The 18,065-nt window shown below is 42.7% G+C and overlaps 1 protein-coding gene across 1 annotated transcript in view; it reads left to right on the forward strand.

The window, feature by feature from the left end:
• The first annotated feature begins 1,140 nt into the window (after positions 1-1,140).
• Positions 1,141-18,065, forward strand: part of ABCF3 (general control non-repressible 3) — a 132,202-nt gene continuing 115,277 nt past the window's right edge. The window contains exons 1-4 of the mRNA XM_087396365.1: positions 1,141-1,723; positions 2,118-2,349; positions 2,439-2,630; positions 2,791-2,999. Of these exons, the coding sequence (XP_087252491.1) occupies positions 1,505-1,723; positions 2,118-2,349; positions 2,439-2,630; positions 2,791-2,999 (852 nt within the window). The 5' untranslated portion in view covers positions 1,141-1,504. The remainder of the gene's footprint in view (positions 1,724-2,117; positions 2,350-2,438; positions 2,631-2,790; positions 3,000-18,065) is intronic.

Genomic DNA, 18,065 nt, shown 5'->3' on the forward strand with positions numbered 1-18,065 from the left:
GGGGGGACCACTTTGGTTCCCAAGTTGAGTTATTGAATATGCTGATGGACTAACGTCTTTATTTTGAGTCGTTTGATGGTGATTAGGGTTCTCTCTCACCTTCTTTATCCTCCATAAAATGGTCAAGGTGGAGAGTCTTCTACTTGGCAATCCATTTGGTCCTTTGCTTCCACTTAAACTTTGATGCCACTTGAAAGAGCCCGATCTCTGCTACCAAAAGGATGTTTATCTCAATTAATCGGGTCTCCACATCTTAAGGAAATTCAACATCAAAGTCCAACTATAGGGGTTGCTAGCCTCTAGGCATTTGGCATTGGTTGGTGGGTATCCTCACGTTGGTGTCTTGAGTTCTAGTCATCATCATCTTCATGCCCTAGTCATGCAACACCTCAACACATTTGAGCCATGGTCTTCTGAGTGGCAATGGCTTTTGCTCCAAGGCAATCATAACCAAGCTGACTGTATCATGTAGTTCTCCTATTGTGATGACCACATCTGAGAGCATTCCTTGAGGGACTACAGGTTGCTTTGTATTCAAAAGGAAGATGGCTTCAAGTTCTTCATCGTTAACTTCTTCATGATCCTCTTCTTGATGCTCGACCCACCATCCATGATGACACCCTGAATATTGTAATACTTTTTAATCCTCACGTGATTATGCCTCATGCACCACAAGTGCCTTGACGATTGAGACGGTGGACAACGAGCTCATTATGCTCGTGCCTAGTGTCGCTATCTCTTCAAATTGATTAATGAAATGTTATTGAGAGTATGCAATAGTTGTTTGATGCTCATGCTGATCATCAAGTCATAAAAAAATTCTCATGCTCGAGCGGCGTTGTCTTTGCTTTGTTGAGTGTTATCTTTGCTCGACTCCTACCATACATTCAATGTTGTAGCCGAGTTGAGTATTTCATACTGTAGACTTAATATATTAAGGTAAATTCATGAAAGTATCCAAAGCTTTAAACCATGGTGATTATGAAATATTAAATCTTCTTGCAGTAATGGCATCTATAAAGCCACCTTAACTACCATGCCCATATCTTTGGTCTATGTCTTTGTGTGCTGGACGCAAATACCAACACATTGGCCATGATCTCATAGAATTTCGAATTATTCTCAATCCGTCCGAAAGAGGTTACTTAGGGCTTCCAGACAAAGTCAAAAATTGGATTAGTTTATGCACATGCTTAAGGGTAAATACGTGAGGCATTATGGAGGGAGGAGGAAGCTTACGTTTCGGCCATGTATCCACGAGGCTGGTAGCCTGTCGGGATGTTATATCTAGAGTCACTTGAATTTGCCAGAGCTTCTGGTCGGCAACTTGCTGACGATCTCTGCTGCATCCGCTCACTTGTTGTATTGCAGAAACACTCCCAGCTGTGCGTCCTACTATTAACGACGGTTTGGTTTCGTCTTCTGACGGGATTCTAGGGCGTTCTGAGGTCCACGAAACTCCAATTCTCTGTTGAGTATCGCAGAGGCTGTACGAAAAAAGAGGATGTCTCCAGCATTGGCTCAGGAAACTGCTGAGGCGGCGATCCGTGAGGTGCTGGGTCAGCGTGCCCTTGATGTGGATTCTACTATTGTTGATTATATCGTTGACGTGTTAAAAGATGAGACATTTGACTTCGGATGGAAAGGAGCGGGTGCGTTCGAAGCGTTAGGTGAGTTGTTGGTGGATTCCGGATGCGTTGGGGATCTGGCTGAGGCGCAACAGGTCAGTCTTAGCCTCCACTCTTTATTAATGCTCGGTATTTCATAACATCTGCACAAAATCATCAATAAAGAAATTGTTTGTTTTAGACGTTTGTTCCTGTCGAGGCTTGCGGCATATATCCGGAACTTCTAGAAACGAGCGTCTTTTGCTAGAAATTGTTATATAATGTAATTGCCTTTCAAGAATGTCTTTTATTTTAGACTGATACGTTAAGGTTGCGATGATACCCCGGAAATGTAAGTACGGTCAATAACAGAGGCAAGAATGTCTTTCCAATTGGTTTCGTTGAGGACACGTGCAGATGATGAGATTTATGTTAGTTGATCTCACATTGTACTGACTACAGTACGGTGACGTTGTTTAGTGGCTAAGAGTTCCATAATACCCAGCACAGGTATGTGAGAAGCTTGCAGAGAAGATAGGGTCTCGAGGAGATGCTGAGGTTGGAGGCTACAAAGAAGGATTTCGAAGTCTTGCCACGCCTGTCCGAATGTCCGATGGATTGCGAGAAGATGAGCCTCCTGTCAAAGTAGATCAAACTCTAAGTGTCCCAGTTTTCCTGTCCGAGCGTGATCAGGCAAAGATTGAGCGCAAGAAAAGAAAAGAAGAGCGTCAGAGGCAGGCAAGTCTTTTGCTCAGGACTTTGCCGGTGGTTGGATTATATGTTTACCGGATTTTAGAATTTTCATACTTTAGTGACATTTAATGCAGGCAGAGTACGAAGCGCACTTGGCTGCTGTCGAAGCTGCAGAAGCAAATATGCCTGCAGCAGTTGTAAACCATTGGAACCGCGATGATGGTGGGAATGTACCAAAGGACATCCGCATGGATAATTTTAGTATATCTGTCGGTGGGCGGGAGCTCATTTGTGAAGCCTCTGTTACTCTTGCTTATGGCAGGCACTATGGTTAGCTTTTCATTTTGATTTGCTTTTTGAAGTGCGCCTGCTATGAAACTATGTCTATAATTGAAACCTATTTTGCACGTGTCAAGTTTCAAAGATGAACTGAGTTGAGACATGGCTGCAAAATTGACAATGGCTCCTTCTCTGGGAGGAGAATTTGCAGGTCTTGTAGGGAGAAATGGAACAGGTAAAACCACGTTCTTGAAGCACATGGCTTTGCATGCAATCGATGGCATACCCAAGAACTGCCAGATATTACATGTTGAGCAGGAGGTTGTAGGAGATGATACAACGGTGCTTCAATGCGTTATGAATGCTGACTTTGAGAGGAAGCAGCTTTTAGAAGAAGAGTCTCGTCTTCTTGCTCAGCAGGTTGGTGTGCTTTCCAAATTTTGTGATATTGTGATGATCCTGTGTGACTTAATACTTTTTTGGGGTTCATATTGGGCTGTTATCTGTAATGCTGTGGGCTTCATGTTGATCTTCTTCAAGGTTTCTCAGATACTGATCAAGGTGTTTTTTAGGATTTAAAATGAGAATCGTGAGAAAGCTCAAAAGTGGTTGAGAATATTAAATTCACATCTCTAGTGTTGGAATATAGTAGTAAACACATATGAGCTCCGAAGGAGGAGAACAAGGGGGAGGATGACCTGCAATAGGTTACGGGTTCTGAGGGAAGCCACGTGGGCTGAGAAAAAGAGAGAGAGAGAGAGAGAGAGAGAGAGAGAGAGAGAGAGAGAGAGAGAAAGTCTATTAATGTCCACGGAAGACCAAGAAGTCTATGGGACAACGTGAGAAACCAACTAGTACAGCAGCTTCAAGAGGGCACAGGGCAGCACCCAAAGGGTGCAAAGCAAGCTCCATTTATTAAAAGTACCTACGTGGTAACCTAGATAAAACATACATATATATAGCTGGCCATACATCAGTTTAAGACTGATAGTCTTTTGGTTTTGATTTAAACTCTTTAATGAGTGCTACTCCTTCACGATAGACTGCCCATTTACTGTCGTTCCTGGCAGCCCGAACCTTTGCCTTATCCTTAGAGTTGAGCTCTTGTGAGTTCTTTGGCTATCCATATCTTAGTCCCTTTCAGCTTGTGAGATTGTCGTAGTACTTTTTTACATGTCTCAAGATTTGAATGTAATGATAGCATGACCATTACGCTGACCTATTTGGACTACTCGAGCCTCACCATCATCATCAGGATTGTGAGGGTTGTCATCCATGTCAGCTGTCCAATCAACAGTAGGCATGGCTGCTTTGACATGTGCCAAGGTATCACTGAATGATTCATCTTCTCTATACCATCCATCTGGAAGCCCCCCAATTCTGATTTTCAAAGCATTGTTCTTTCTAGCTGCATGTTCTTTAATTTCTTCTTGAATTTCAGCTTTGTTGACCTTTGCATTAAACTCCACAATCACTGCCTGCTTGGCTGTCTGAACTTCAGTTTGAACTAGATTCTTGACTTATTCTTGACGGAGAGACTAGTTGGGGGGTAGGGGGGGAAGCATTGCATGACTTTACAACCTCGTCTATGACTTCCTTCTTACCAGGTCCTTCCAAAACTTGAATTCTATGGCATCTGCCAGCTGCATCATCACCTCTCTCACTCGATCTTGTAAGAAGCAAATCTGTTCATGATACCCGATAATGGGTCGGTCAAAAAGACCACCTCATCCATAGATATGTGCATACGGGGAAGGTGTCCTTGGCTGCAACTGTGGTGTATCGGTGTCATGTGCACGGATTAGTATTTGACGTGTACTGGGGTACATAAGACAAGCTCAGGTAGCTTGGGAAGGCTAAGGGCTGGGTAGTAGGCAGGCTTGATTCTCGGGTTTAGTGGCAAGGGTACGAACAAAATAGAGGTCTCCGCTATTTTTGGTGCATTAGGCCTGAGTCTATATAAGGGGCCCAGGGGTTCCGTCTTCAGTAAGCTGATTGGGAGCAAGTCTCATTCCTTGATGCTAGGTTTGATCCCAATCCTTGTATAGGCTTTGTATTTTGTGACCTTGTAACTGCTAATGCATGAGTAGTATTCAGCAGTTGCTCTGGATACATAGATGGGACTGTGAGGCCCAGTCGGGCATGGACCTCCAGTCGTCAGGGAGATGATGCAGTTGAGACACCGCTCAACTGAAAAGCTTTCTTGTAAATATCCAAAAGCTGTGGATGATGAGAAAACATGTCCTCATCCATCCACTTGGCATCCAATGTCGAATAATTTTTGAATTTTTCAAGATACCTGTAAAATTCCTTGCCCTGGAGGCCTTTGCGTACAGTATGATACACAATTTGTTCTGGCTGAAGTATCTCCTCCAGCTCGTCCACTTCTGATGGATCCTCTGTTACTGGCTGTGTAGGCTCCGGCGGTCCCTGAAATTTCTTTAGAAGACTCACATGAAAGGCATTGTGAATCTTCCAATGCTCTGGCAATGCCAACGTGTATGCAACCTTATTAATCTCATCTATAACCGTGAAGGGGCCATGATATCTGGGAGACAACTTTGCATACAGTTTTTCCCTGCCTTCAAGCTTGCAGAGCCTAGCTTTCTCGAACTTTAAAAGCACCCAATCCCCTTGCTTGAGATCTAACTGTCTCCTGTGCTTATTTGCAGCCTTATGCTTTTCTTGAGACCTTTCTATTGCTGTCCGGACCTGGCTGAAAGCTGTCTGGAGGTCTCTGACAAACTGATCAGCTGCAAATATTTCATCTTTGGTCCTTAGGATAGGTGGCAGAATCACCTTCCCATAGATGACCTCAAAGGGGGCTTTCTCTGTGGAGCTGTGAACTATATTATTATATGCAAACTCCACCAGTGGTAGGTACTTTTCCCAGTCTGAACTTTGATCAGCCACGTAACATTTCAAATTCAATAAATCAACATTGTAAAATTTGCTACCTCGCTTTGACTATCTGTTTGGGGATGTAAAGAAGACGAAAATTTCAGATTCGTCCCCATATTATAAAAAAGATAGACTAGTCATTCTGGGATCTTGGTCACTGACAATGGACTTGGGCACACCATGGTGTTTAAAGATCCGTGCCATGAAAAGCTTAGCCATATGATCTGCCTTTATAGTTTTGCGTATCGGAATGAAATGAGCTTGCTTGAATACATGGATTTGAAGGTGTCCCACCAAGCTCGATTTTACATTGAATCCTCCTCATTCTAGATGCAAAACCCATTTCGCAAGAGTGATACAAAATGGACCCCAAATCGTTGAAACCCAACTCCTCAAGCAAGATTCATCTACCAACCAAAGTCATTGGTTGCTTCTAGTAATCATTGTATAGAAGAAGAATGGCAAGTTGTGAGTTTGGATCAACTATGAAAAGCTGATTGGGTATTCCATCAAAAACCCGTTCCCACAACTATTCAAGAACACCATCCTAGACAAGGTAGAAAGGCATGATATTATATGTCTATAGCTAAGGTAGCATGGCATGACATGCATTCATAAATCATGGAGATATCTCTAGTTGAGGAATGTAAGAAAACACCACGTTCATTACCCATGGGGAGCACACTCAAGCAAAGTGATGCCATTCGGATTGAATAATGCACCAGCCATGTTTCAATGTTTCAAGGTAAAAATACTCCAAGAGTACATCATTGAATTCCTAGTGATATTATTGGATGATTTGCTCAATGCACTATACCCAAATCCCATCATTGATCTTGGCAAATAAAAAATGAAGTCCATTGCGATACTTTCCCATGGTGCCTAAGGCACGGGAATGCGCGTAAGTAGGCTTGGTGCCTTCTGTCTGTCATATTTGACCTTTTGACAGGTAAGGCATTTTGTAACAAAATGATGTATATCTTTCTGCATGGCATGCTTGAGTTGTTGCTGTAATTCCTTTATGTCCAGCATAGGGAGGTGCATAGCATTCCTCCAAAATCTTTTTCCTCATCTCTTGGGTGATGCATAGGCAGTCATCTTTCATTAGATACCCATCTTTCAAGGAATAATGACTGGTGGACTGCCCCTCTTGCACTTGCTGTAAAATCTCACCAAAATCTGCATCATTAGCATATTGCTCCCTCATGTCTTCCAGATCGCTACATTGTTCACCTGGGGTCTTCGAGAGGCTTCTGCCACTCTACTTTGAGCTCTTGGAGTATGGACAATCTGAAAATGATACATTGACAGCATGTTTGCCCATTTCATGTGCTTCTCGGAGAGCTTAGTCTAAGTCAAGAAATATCTCAGACTCTGGTGATCTGTCTTAACCGTAAAGTTTGCACCCAAAAGATAATGCTTCCATGTATGGAGGGCATGAATTACAGCCAAAAACTCTTTCTCATAGATTCCTAGATATCTCTCGGCATCCTGAAGTCTCCTGCTCTCGTAGACCACTACATGACCATTGTGATGTAATGCAGCCCCACCTTACTCCCCATAGGCATCACAATCCACATCAAATGGCTGATACAAATCAGGAACTATCAAAATTGGCTCTGTAGTCAGCTTCTCTTTGAGTACCCCATCTGAAAGCTGCATTTTTCTTGCTTAGGTCGTGAAGTGGAGCGGCTATATCTGCAAAATGCCTGATAAATCTTCTGTGATAAGAACATAGGCCTAGGAAACTACTGATTTCATGCACAGTCTTCAGCTCTGGCCATTCGTGAATGGCTTGGGTCTTTTCGGTATCCCATCTTTGGATATTATAGGCCCCAAATAGTGGATCTTTTTCAAAAAGAGTTTACTCTTCTTGCTATTTGCATAGAGTTGATGATTTCACAACTCTTGGAAAACCGTAGCAAGATGTTCCTTATGCTCTTCTTCGGAGTTATAGAAGACAATGATGTCATCAGAGAAGGTTTCTGTGAATTGTCTATAAGGTCGGAAGATATGATCCATTATTTTGTTGAAAGTAGCCGTGGCATTTGTCAAACCAAAAGGCATCACCGGATACTCATACAGCCCAAAAGTAGTGCGAAACGCTGTCTTATGCACATCCTATGGGTGTATCTTGACTTGGTGATAGCCACTCTTTAAGTCTATCGTGCTGAAAACTGAAGTTTCATTCAGTTGGTCCAACACATCATCGATGCGCGAAATTGGAAATCTGTTCTTGATGGTCATTTTGTCCAGTGCACGACAGTCAACGCACATATGAAATGAACCATCTTTCTTCTGTACAAGTAGTACAAGGGAGCAAAATGGAGAAGTAGTACAAGGGAGCAAAATGGAGAGGAACTGGGCTGAATCAGCCCCGTGGACAAGTCCTGCACTCGGGCCATGATTTCTTCTTGCTGAGTTGCACTAACTCTGTAAGGGGGCCTATTAGGTGGCCACACAGGAATAAGCTCTATGCCATGATCTTCAGGTCTCTCAGGGGGTAACTCCCCTTACAAAGCGTTAAAAAAACAATCTTTAAAGTCTACAAGAAACTGAAATTTATCTTTATCTGCCTCATTCATTTCACCATGCATTTCAACATCTCTTTCTTTTATAAAAACCATATACACTGAAACTACAGACTTTATTGCTTTTCCAACTGAAACATTAGATACAATGGGGATAGTCTCCCATTCTATTCCTGGCAACCACACGCTGCGTTTTACCCTTATGAACAAACTCCAACACTCTCTGAGGAAGGTTTAGCTGCACTGCCTTGCAATAGGACCAAGGCATACCAAAAACCACATCATGATGTTTTAATGGGGAGATGAAGAAATCTTCCTGATCATCGTAGTTTTGTACATGAAGACGGAGCTTCCCTATCAGTGGACTAATTGGCACAGGGTTCCCACAGAACTTCTAGTCAGCATCCAGAGCCCTGCCCAACTCCTCCGCCTGTATCCCCATCCTTAGGGCTAAATCCTCTGAGATGAAGTTATCTGTAGTCTCGTGATCAAACAATATAAGCGCCTACTGCTCTCTGATCTTGCCCACAGAAAGCAGCACTTTCTTTCCTCTGGATTTGACACTCTGCCCAAAATGTCCGGAATTCCTCTTGCCATGGTGGCTCTCTCTGCTCCCTAGAACCCGAAGGTTTCTCGGGGCACTGGGCAGCCACATGCCCTTCCTTCCCACGCTTGAAACATTTCCCCTTTTTTTGAAAAATGGCTATTTGCTCTGGGGAAAACTTGGGTTTACCCTTGAAGGCTTTTGGTGCTTGGTTTCCCCTCGGTTTCTGAGGCTGAAATTCCCTCTTTTGAGCCTTGGGAAGCTCCTTTTTCTCCAGCTGAGGTGTGGCTGGCTTTTTCTTATCTGCTGTCCCAGCAAAAAGAGAAGGTACTGTGGTGGGATCCTGCATATGCATTAAGCTTGCCATAGTGGCTGCGTGCATGATATCTTGTATACCCTTATGTTGCTGGGTATTAACCACAGCGTGTATCTTTGGAGTGAGACCAGACCTGTACTTTCGTACCTGGGTCTTGTCTGTTTGGCTATACTTACCATTGAATGTAGCAAACCTTACAGACTTCCCACCTTCTTTGAACTCCTTGGTCTTTGCTTTCTTGCCTGACTTCTTCTTCTTCTTATGCTTTGGCTTTGATGATTCAAAAGAAGATGAGGATGAAGAGGTAGAGCTGGAAGAAGAAGAAGGACTTGAAGAGCTATGATGATTATGCTTAGCCTTTTTCTTCTTGGAAGGCGTACTCCCTTCCTGGCTACCTGCTTTTCTCTTTTTGCTGTCCTCATGGCGAGGTTTCTTGCTCTTCCTGGAAACATTATCTATAGGAAGAACATGAATTGTATCCAGGGATCTCTTTTGGCTGTCACCTTCTGGGTTGCCCCAAAAGGAACTCTTGCTGCTCTTGCTCTGCATGAGGACTTGCGAGCTTGCGAAACAATGGATCCCCTCTGGCTTCCATGAGTTGTGCCAGTAAGTGTCTGTAAGTTGCCTCAGTCTTTGACTGCACACTCTGCTCTTGCATGACTTGATCATTTCTGGCACTCTCCTCATGGGAGGGTATGGCTTCCTGTTGTGAAGCCATTCTTTGCAAACTTATCCTGGGATTTGCAAACTCTTTCACAGAGTAAATGCAACCAACGCACTCAGCTTGTCTTTTTCAGAATAGAAATACCTCAACAAGAGGTGTAATGCACTCACTACTTAGCCTAGATTCGTGCCAAAGACTGGCTGTCAAGGTTAAGGCATAACCTAAAACTATGTGCCCTTTTTTGGTTACTGCAAATGACTTTCAGAATGCATCTGACCCCTCTTTTGTCTGTTCAAAAGCAGATGCCACATCAACATCTGGGGCTGACACATGTTTGCTACGTTAGCCGCCTGTCAGGACCACGTGTCTGCGACGGCTACTCTACAACCTAGTGGCCACGTCAACACCTAGAGTCGAAGGAGGAGGAAAAAGAAAAGAAAATGACGACAGAAATTCTCCGTGCAGCATTGCGCGTTGACGACCAAGGTTAGTTTTGCATCAACATGATTGTGCGCCAGTTGTGATATGGCAATCATCTCTCAGCAGATCCACCTTTGTCGATTTCCTCGTCACCTGTGTCGCTCACAGCAGGGTTGGCGCAATATGTAAGATCTCTTCGACTTTCGCCCTCGTTTCCTGTTAGGAAATCCTTCCTTCAATGTTTGACGCAACAGGCGCACAAAGAGCCTGAGAATCAATTTGATTGCGAAATCCCGTTTGTCTGCTTGCGATGAGAAATGCGTGCTGTAGAGAGCAATGTTCCGGAGATCGAATGGCTCGTCAATATCTTTGTCAATGACCGGATCTACGCTTGTGTGGAGAGTTCATCGTGTAGTCACTCGTGGAAATGCCTTGACGCCTTGGTCACCCACACGACACAAATTTCTCTGATACCTCTCACGTCATGAAAATACTTTCACAATTATTTGCCTTCCTTGATCGCTCCCGCCATAGAAGGTAGGGAGGACTAGCTCTGATACCAATGAAACCTCACTCCACTTAGACTTTACAAAAGCAGCGTTATGAAATCGTTCTCTCTTGCTGGTTGAGCAAACAGTTGCTGAGAAAATCACTCTCTCTCTCATTCTCTCTCTCTCTCTCATACAACAATAGGGCCCAAGACAACTTGTCGGGCTAGACCCGCCAAAAGGTTTTTATTCATTCAATGAAAACTGAGTAGAAAGTTCAGCTCACGGGCTGCTTGCTTCAAAGACATACGTGAATCATTTTTTTACATAGAGCTTACAAGCTCAAACTCTCTTGGCAACATGCCACTTGTCTAAAATCTTCTCTATTACATGCCTCAAAGGGCAAAACTCTAGGGTCTTCGTAGCCCTCGGTCACATGGACATCTCGTGGCTACCCACTGGCTCCCTAGCGCTTGGGTAGTCAACCCCTCTTAGGACCTGCAACCATTAATTAAAGCGCACATAACCATGGCACCCAATAATCGTTAGGGCTTTTGCATGCAATAAGTTCTAGAGTCTAGTCCTAGTCTCTGTGGGCGTCCCCACCAAGCAAACATGTGCACATAAAAATAACTAACTCTGTGGTTGACCGAAGCCAATCCTTCTAGTCGTAAGCAAGGACTTTGATCAGGGGTCAAGGCGCCTCAATTAATGCTAGAACTCTCCGATCGGAGTCAGTAATGATCTAGGTTGACCGGAGTCATTATGCTTTGGCTGAAGCCAAGTCTTGTTAACCGAGGTCAACTCTTTCTGACTGGAATCAGAGGTTCTTTGGTTAACTGCAATTAACCCTCTTGGCATACGCCAAGTCTTCCTTACCGAGGTTAGGTTTACTTAAGCGGAGTTAAGTATCTTTGACTGAAGTCAATACTTTGACCAATTTAAGATAACTTTTTGAACATAATTAAATAAATAAAAGACTCATCATTATGATTAAATAAATGGTAAACTGGAACTTTGACTTTGGAGTATTTACAACTTGGTGACACACAACTACAGGAGAGAGTGCTTGGCTCCGTAAGCTACTGTCAGATCTTCATGTCAGCCAAGACACTTCTATGATCATCTACACTGATAGCTAGAGTGCTTTGGTCGTTGCGTGTAATCCTGTCTTTCATGTGCTTACCAAGCATATAGAGGTGCACTATCATTATGTTCAAGAGTGCTTGTCAGTTGGAGATATATAGTTGTCCTAATGTTTCCAAGGAGGATAACTTAGCTGATCTCTTTACGAAGGTTCCACCATTACTCAAGTTTGAGGCTTTTTGACACGCCTTACACTTGGCACCTTTTATTACGCAATGTTGGTCTCTCTGTACTATCATAGGTTGCTATATCCATCTTGGACGAATATGTGCAATCATGATATAGTTTCCAAGTATACCTGAGATGTATCTAGGATACTTCAGCCATACCATGGAGGGGGTTTGTTAGCACTTAGCAGTAATATGGACTTGTAGGCCAGTTAGGATCAATCAACCGGATGCGTCAATTTTACGAGCAAAAACCTATGAGCAAGTTTATACGAGCGTGTTTTTCAAGAGATTTTAAAAATAGTATTTCTTTAGGAAACATGGTTTTTACACTTTTATTTTCATTAGAACTAGATCCCTTTATCATAAAAATATACAAACTAGTCACTCATTCATTTTTACATAACATAAATCTTCTTATTCATAGACATCCCTTTGTACCCTTGTTATTACCTTAAAAAAGTATTGAAAAATAATTCATTTAAGAAACGTCCCTCATAATCACTCTCAACATAATAATATTATACATAAATAATTACTTATTAAACACATTTATATCATATGGCAATATCTTTCAAGTGTTTTTATAGTATTAATAACAATATATCTATGGACATGTTTCTACAGAAGTTTAAATTACTGTAAATAAGTATTAACTTGGGCTTATATATCACTCTCATAAAATACATGTAATATTTAATACTATATATGCAAGGTTTTCCAAAATATAACCCCATAGATGTGCTCAAATGGGGTTTTCCGATCAATTTGAGTGGCTGAATGACTATATTTGGACATTGGATGTGAAAGTTATGTCACTTTTAAAAGTGCTGTCCAAGGTAGTTTCGCCAGCGAAACTACCTTGAAAGACCTTGTTCAAAGGGGTTTCGCTGGCGAAACTACCTTGATGGCTTGCTTCAATGAGTTTTCTTTGGAGAAACCCTTTCATGAAGATAGGGTGAGAGACGTTTTTCAATGTCACCCCCTATTAACTAAAAAGTTGTAAGAAGGATCATAAGGGAATTTTCATAGAGAAGTCTACTCTACATGTGGGTTTCTTCAAAAGCCATCCCATTATGTTCTTACCATTCCCAAAGATTCACATAAATATTCGTGTATAAAATAGGCATTCCTATAATACTTTTCATATTTCTAAGTGAAACTATGTTTTCTTCTGATCCATTTTTGTCATATTTTTGCATAGTTGGAAGCTTTTTTTTTCCTTCGCTCGGACGCTCAGAAGATTTCGCTCGAAAAATGCTCGTCCCCCAATCAACCCTCGGGTTGAATTCATTCCTGTGGTTGACTTTAGGGCCTAGATTGGCCACCACTTGTAATTTCCCATGATCCATTTGCAAGTACTCATGTTTTCTTATGCTTGTTGTTTGCTCCCATGCATTCCATATCCATTCCATTGCTCCGCGCACGTTACAATTAAGAGGAGTACAAGAACTCTAAATGTTGCAAAATAGGAAGGACAATAGACATGGTCATGTAGCACATTCAGTTGGTCGATATCTCAAAGGACGCATGGGACATCTTGAGGGACTTGTACTAGACATACAATACTATGAGGATCCTCAGCCTCTTGAATCAAATGTTCACCATGAGGATGGAGAAGGGAGATCACGAGAAAAGGTGGTGAGAAAAGGTGGTTAGATTCAAATAGTGATTGTCTTGTTTTCTCAAGTATTGAGAGAATGAAGGGTCAAAGCCTTCTTGACAGACAGAGTGGGAAGTCTGCTTGTGGCAGGGGCCATCAATGCTTGCTTCATGGCTCTATAATCATAATCGCTTTAAGGAGCGTTAATTGTCTACAGGGTCAAGTGTTTTGGAGCCTTCTTCAAGGCTTAGTTGCAAGATGCTTAGAACAGAAGAAGGTGAACTTGTTGAAGCCTTTATGATGGAGATAAAAACATCGATAGATCAAGTGAGTATGTTGTGTCTAGGGGTCATTTGGAGCTTGTGGTCCAAAATTTCTATAGAGATACTTGGCGATGGGGGTCTATGTAGATCAACCATAGTGATTTCATTGTTCAGGTGCATTACTTGGTTGCAGCTGGTACCAGTCCGATGCTGGGTTGAAATAGACTTGGGGAGCATAGTGCTTGGATTGAGCTAGGCTATCCTTGGCTTTTGAGGGAGATAGTTGGATGAACATTATGTTAGTACCAAGATTGCTCAAGAATGCTCGGTGTTCGTGATCGAGGAGGGTGGTTGGTGCTACCTATATTGTATCTATGTTTTGCGATGGCTTACCTTGATGTAGTTGGACCTGGAGGAACATGAGCTCTAGGGTGGAGGACTATGGAGCATCTACATCAGCGAGTGGGTGTAGTTCCATAGTGGGTCAATGAGAGAGGCTGTTGGAATATAGTAGTCACCTCCCCACATGCAAGCCCCCAAATGAGGAGTGCAACAGCATGTTTGGGACTGCTTAAGGGACCATGTGTATGCTTTGCAGCAAGGTGATAGGTGGGCAAGACCTGTCGGCAATGTGTAGCAGGTAGGGTCAGTCATACAAGTCCTATTTGTAGGCAACTAGAACACGGCCAGCTGGGTATAGTAGACAGGTACAGTCGACAAGTTGAGGACAGTATTAGCAAGTGATGTGCCAATAGAATAACAAAATATGAAAACGAAATCACTTTTAACATACCAATCCATAGAAAACTGAAATGTGTATTGATGATTATGATTGCAATGTGCATTATGCCATAGAGGTGCAAAATGTTAGAGCAAATAAATATGCAAAATACAAGAAAAGGAGGCCATGCCTGCAGCCTCGAGCCTTAAGCCCTCACCACAAAATAGGGAAAAATTGACTCAAGAGTATATGCTATATAGAAAACGAGAGAATCAGACAATTATTCCTCTAGAGCCTTATCATCATAGTTCTGGGCGGCATCATCATCCTCAGCTCAGGTCTTCTTATGCAAATGCAAGTTTGCATTAACAAATACCAGATCAGTTGCCTTTGATGAGATGTATGTCTTTGATGGGACTTAAAGCTTGCTCTATGGCAGATTTCTACTCTCCAAAATTGTGTTGCGTAGGGCCTCATGTGAGGGAGGAGTATGACGGTCCAAAGGCTGTAATCTCCTGCACCATATCAATGAAGTAAGGGTTGTGGCTTTTACGATGCGCGGATTTGCTCCATAAAAGAAACGGCCCACTATGGTATCTACTTGTGCCCTCCTAGAAGAATGCCATGAATACCTGCTGGCTGCTGCTTTTCCCAGAAATAACACTTCAGAAATACATCATAAAATTTTTGAGGTTTTGACAAAAAGCCCCGAATTTGTAGGTTCCAAAAGATTGAAGGTTTGGAAACGCTTATTTTACAAACGTTTGCAAACGTTTGCCTCAGCATGCAAACGAGTATGTTTGCAACTATGCCCTTTGGTATGTCCTCTAAGAGCTAGATATCTTGAAGCTCTTGCACAAACTCTGTCTCGTGAAACAGAAAATGTGGGAATACGATTGTACCAGTCCCAGTCTAAAAGTCGACATAAGTTGAATCAACACAGGGTCGTGGTCCAAGAGGACAAAGCTTGATCTGCCCTTCTCTAGCCTAGCCCCATTGACTGACATAGAATTGATCTAATTTGGCTTAAGAGTGTGAGCCATGGGAGACTTACGACCAAGAGAATTGTAGATTGTCTGCGAGAGAGAAAAGCCATCCAATCGAGATGTGTTGTGAAGACCAACATGGAGCAAGAGACGGTCCCACTCTATGCTTTCTTTGTCAGAAAGTTCTTACTTAGTCTGACGGATCTTGTCTTTAAAGAATTCAACCATGTTGCAACAATGCAAGTGTCAACTTGAGAAAGAGTCTTCCTACGATCTCCAAAAGACTTGTCTCTGCCCTAGTATAGTGGGAGCATACATGTTGAGACCTATACTAGTATTCTCAACCTAAATGATGATGTAAACCACCCACTCTCCACTATCGTGTCTTATTGAATGATGTCTGCAACCCATCTGGTAGAAATCAAAATGCAAAGTGTCATCTGCGGGAGCCTAGACTCCAAATAGTCTCCTCAGAAACCTGACAAGTGGTTTGTAGAGGCTTATGTTTCTGAATAAGTACAAAATTTGGAAGAGATCCTAGGGAGATGGACTGAAGAGTCTTTGAGAATTTGTAGTCTAGACCACTCCCGTCCTATGGCCATCCAGACCAGTGATGAATCTACGGTCGTTAAGGCCCCTCATATTGCATGAAATGATGGACAGTCTAGACATAAGATGGAAGTGAGGAGGTGCTGCTGGCAACAACATGGATATCCCTCGAGGAATTGGCACTCCACAAACTCTTTTTGATTGAAGGCCACATGTGACTCAAGTGCAAAATGATAGCATTCCCAAGTAAGAAGGTAGTGTGTCTCAAAGCGATGTCCTTGAATGTCAAATCAGCTCGCCCAATGGCCTAATAGAATGTTGTCGTGGACCATGAAAAATACTAAAAGCAATGCTCGTTCTCCAAAGTCTGATTGAAGTAGCTGTTGAGACGAGCGAATCTGAAATGCAATCAAACTATGGACACCAAACGTCTCTGTTCTGTGCATCGTTTGCCTAGCAATCTCGCTATTAATCTGCTTTGACATCTATAACTCATTCCGGTGTAATCTGAAACCACCTGAAGTGGAGTGCAGGATATGACCCTCCCTGGTAGAAATTGTTAGCCTAGATACTCCTTCGACTCATCTGATTGTCAGCAAAAAAATTGGGATCAATTCAAGTCTCTGGGAAACCCTCCTTCGTAGTAGTCGATGATAAGTGAGAGAGAAGGTAGAGGGGAGATCGATAAGCGAGACAGAAGGTAGTGGGGAGATCTTTGTCTACCAATTTGGTACTTGTCTTGGAAACACTAATCGGCGACAATGCATCCGGTCCCCAACTAGAAGCAAGAGTGAAGAGAGAAATCGCATGGGAACCTTAATCCCTCTCTTGGTATAAGTGAAGTGAGTGTCTAGGCTGTAACTGTCTCCCTCCATCTCTGTTGCAAGGGACTCGTAAGCATCTAACCTGTGAGGAATTGTGAGACCCCCACACGTGTATATGACCTCTAATCAACAGAGAGAATCCTCGGCTTAGGAAAAAGCTAGACACTTGTGTATTAGGCGAAAACCAAACGATTCACATGTGATGGCACAATGTATATCCTCTTAGCCAACCTGTGGTGAGCAAGCCCAAAAGATCTTATGTTCAATTTGCCTCCTACATGTTTTTCCAGAGTCCTTAGATCCCTAGATGGTTCCTGCGTCATGTCACAATTTTGAGCCCTCACTAAATGCACCATTTTACTCCTCTCTTGGGATACTTTGAAATCAATTGCCCCTAGGCACTTTCCTTAAGTTGGTGCACTTAGGCTTCTAGCCTTGGAACCACCCCACTCCTTTGACCATATAAGTAAAGCACAATGAATATATACCATAAGTCGGTCCTCTAAAGGAGAATGCCGACTGACCCTTCCAAGGTTCAACTAGAGGATAACATTCCTTTGCTCTTCAGGTGTCAGTGTCCTCGATGATGAATCACGACCGCTCTGATACCAAATATTAAACGCAAAACCTGCTTGCTCATAGCCTTACATCGAATCACGGGCACATGCACACGAAATCACCTCCCAGCCGATCTCAGTGGTAGTAGTAAGCTCTCTCTTTTTTTTTTTTCAAATCGTTACATTGAAGCTCTTGCTTACTTAATTTCCACCAAGCCCCAAAATTCCCTAGATGGATCTAGTTTGCCACATGTCTTCATTTTAGGGTCCCTCCTTAATGCATCATTTACCCCTCTCTTGGGATATCATTAAAGCCATTTGCCCCTTGGCACATTTCATGCATTTAGGTCCCTTAGCCTTAGATCCACCTAGTCTAGTGCCATGTCACCCTCACCAAGGACCTTGACCTTGATTCCTTTTTGATCATTTATATGAAGCCCAAACAAATATAATACAATCATTGATCCTTTAAAGGAAAATGCCCATTGACCCTTCCGAGGTCATGTTACCTCGACTTGAGTGTAACATTTTTGGCTTCCCATGGCATACATCATCGATGCACGGTGCCTTATACTCCTCAACAGAATCCCATGGCTGAGCGGGAAAATAGGTCAGTGATGGAGATGGCGGTCATGTGTGCTAATTACATCTTGAACAGATGTCCCACAAAGGCATTGCAGACTATCACACCTTATGCGGCTTGGACGGGTCGTAAGCCTCACATTTCTCACATGAGGACTTTTGGTTGCTTACCTTATGGTCATGTGCCTTCACAGACACGCATTGAGTTGAATGATAAAGATTTC

This window comes from Dipteris shenzhenensis, chromosome 25 (assembly GCF_047967505.1).
Source record: "Dipteris shenzhenensis isolate YYH24624 ecotype China chromosome 25, Dip_SZ_1.0, whole genome shotgun sequence".
Lineage (NCBI taxonomy): Eukaryota > Viridiplantae > Streptophyta > Polypodiopsida > Gleicheniales > Dipteridaceae > Dipteris > Dipteris shenzhenensis.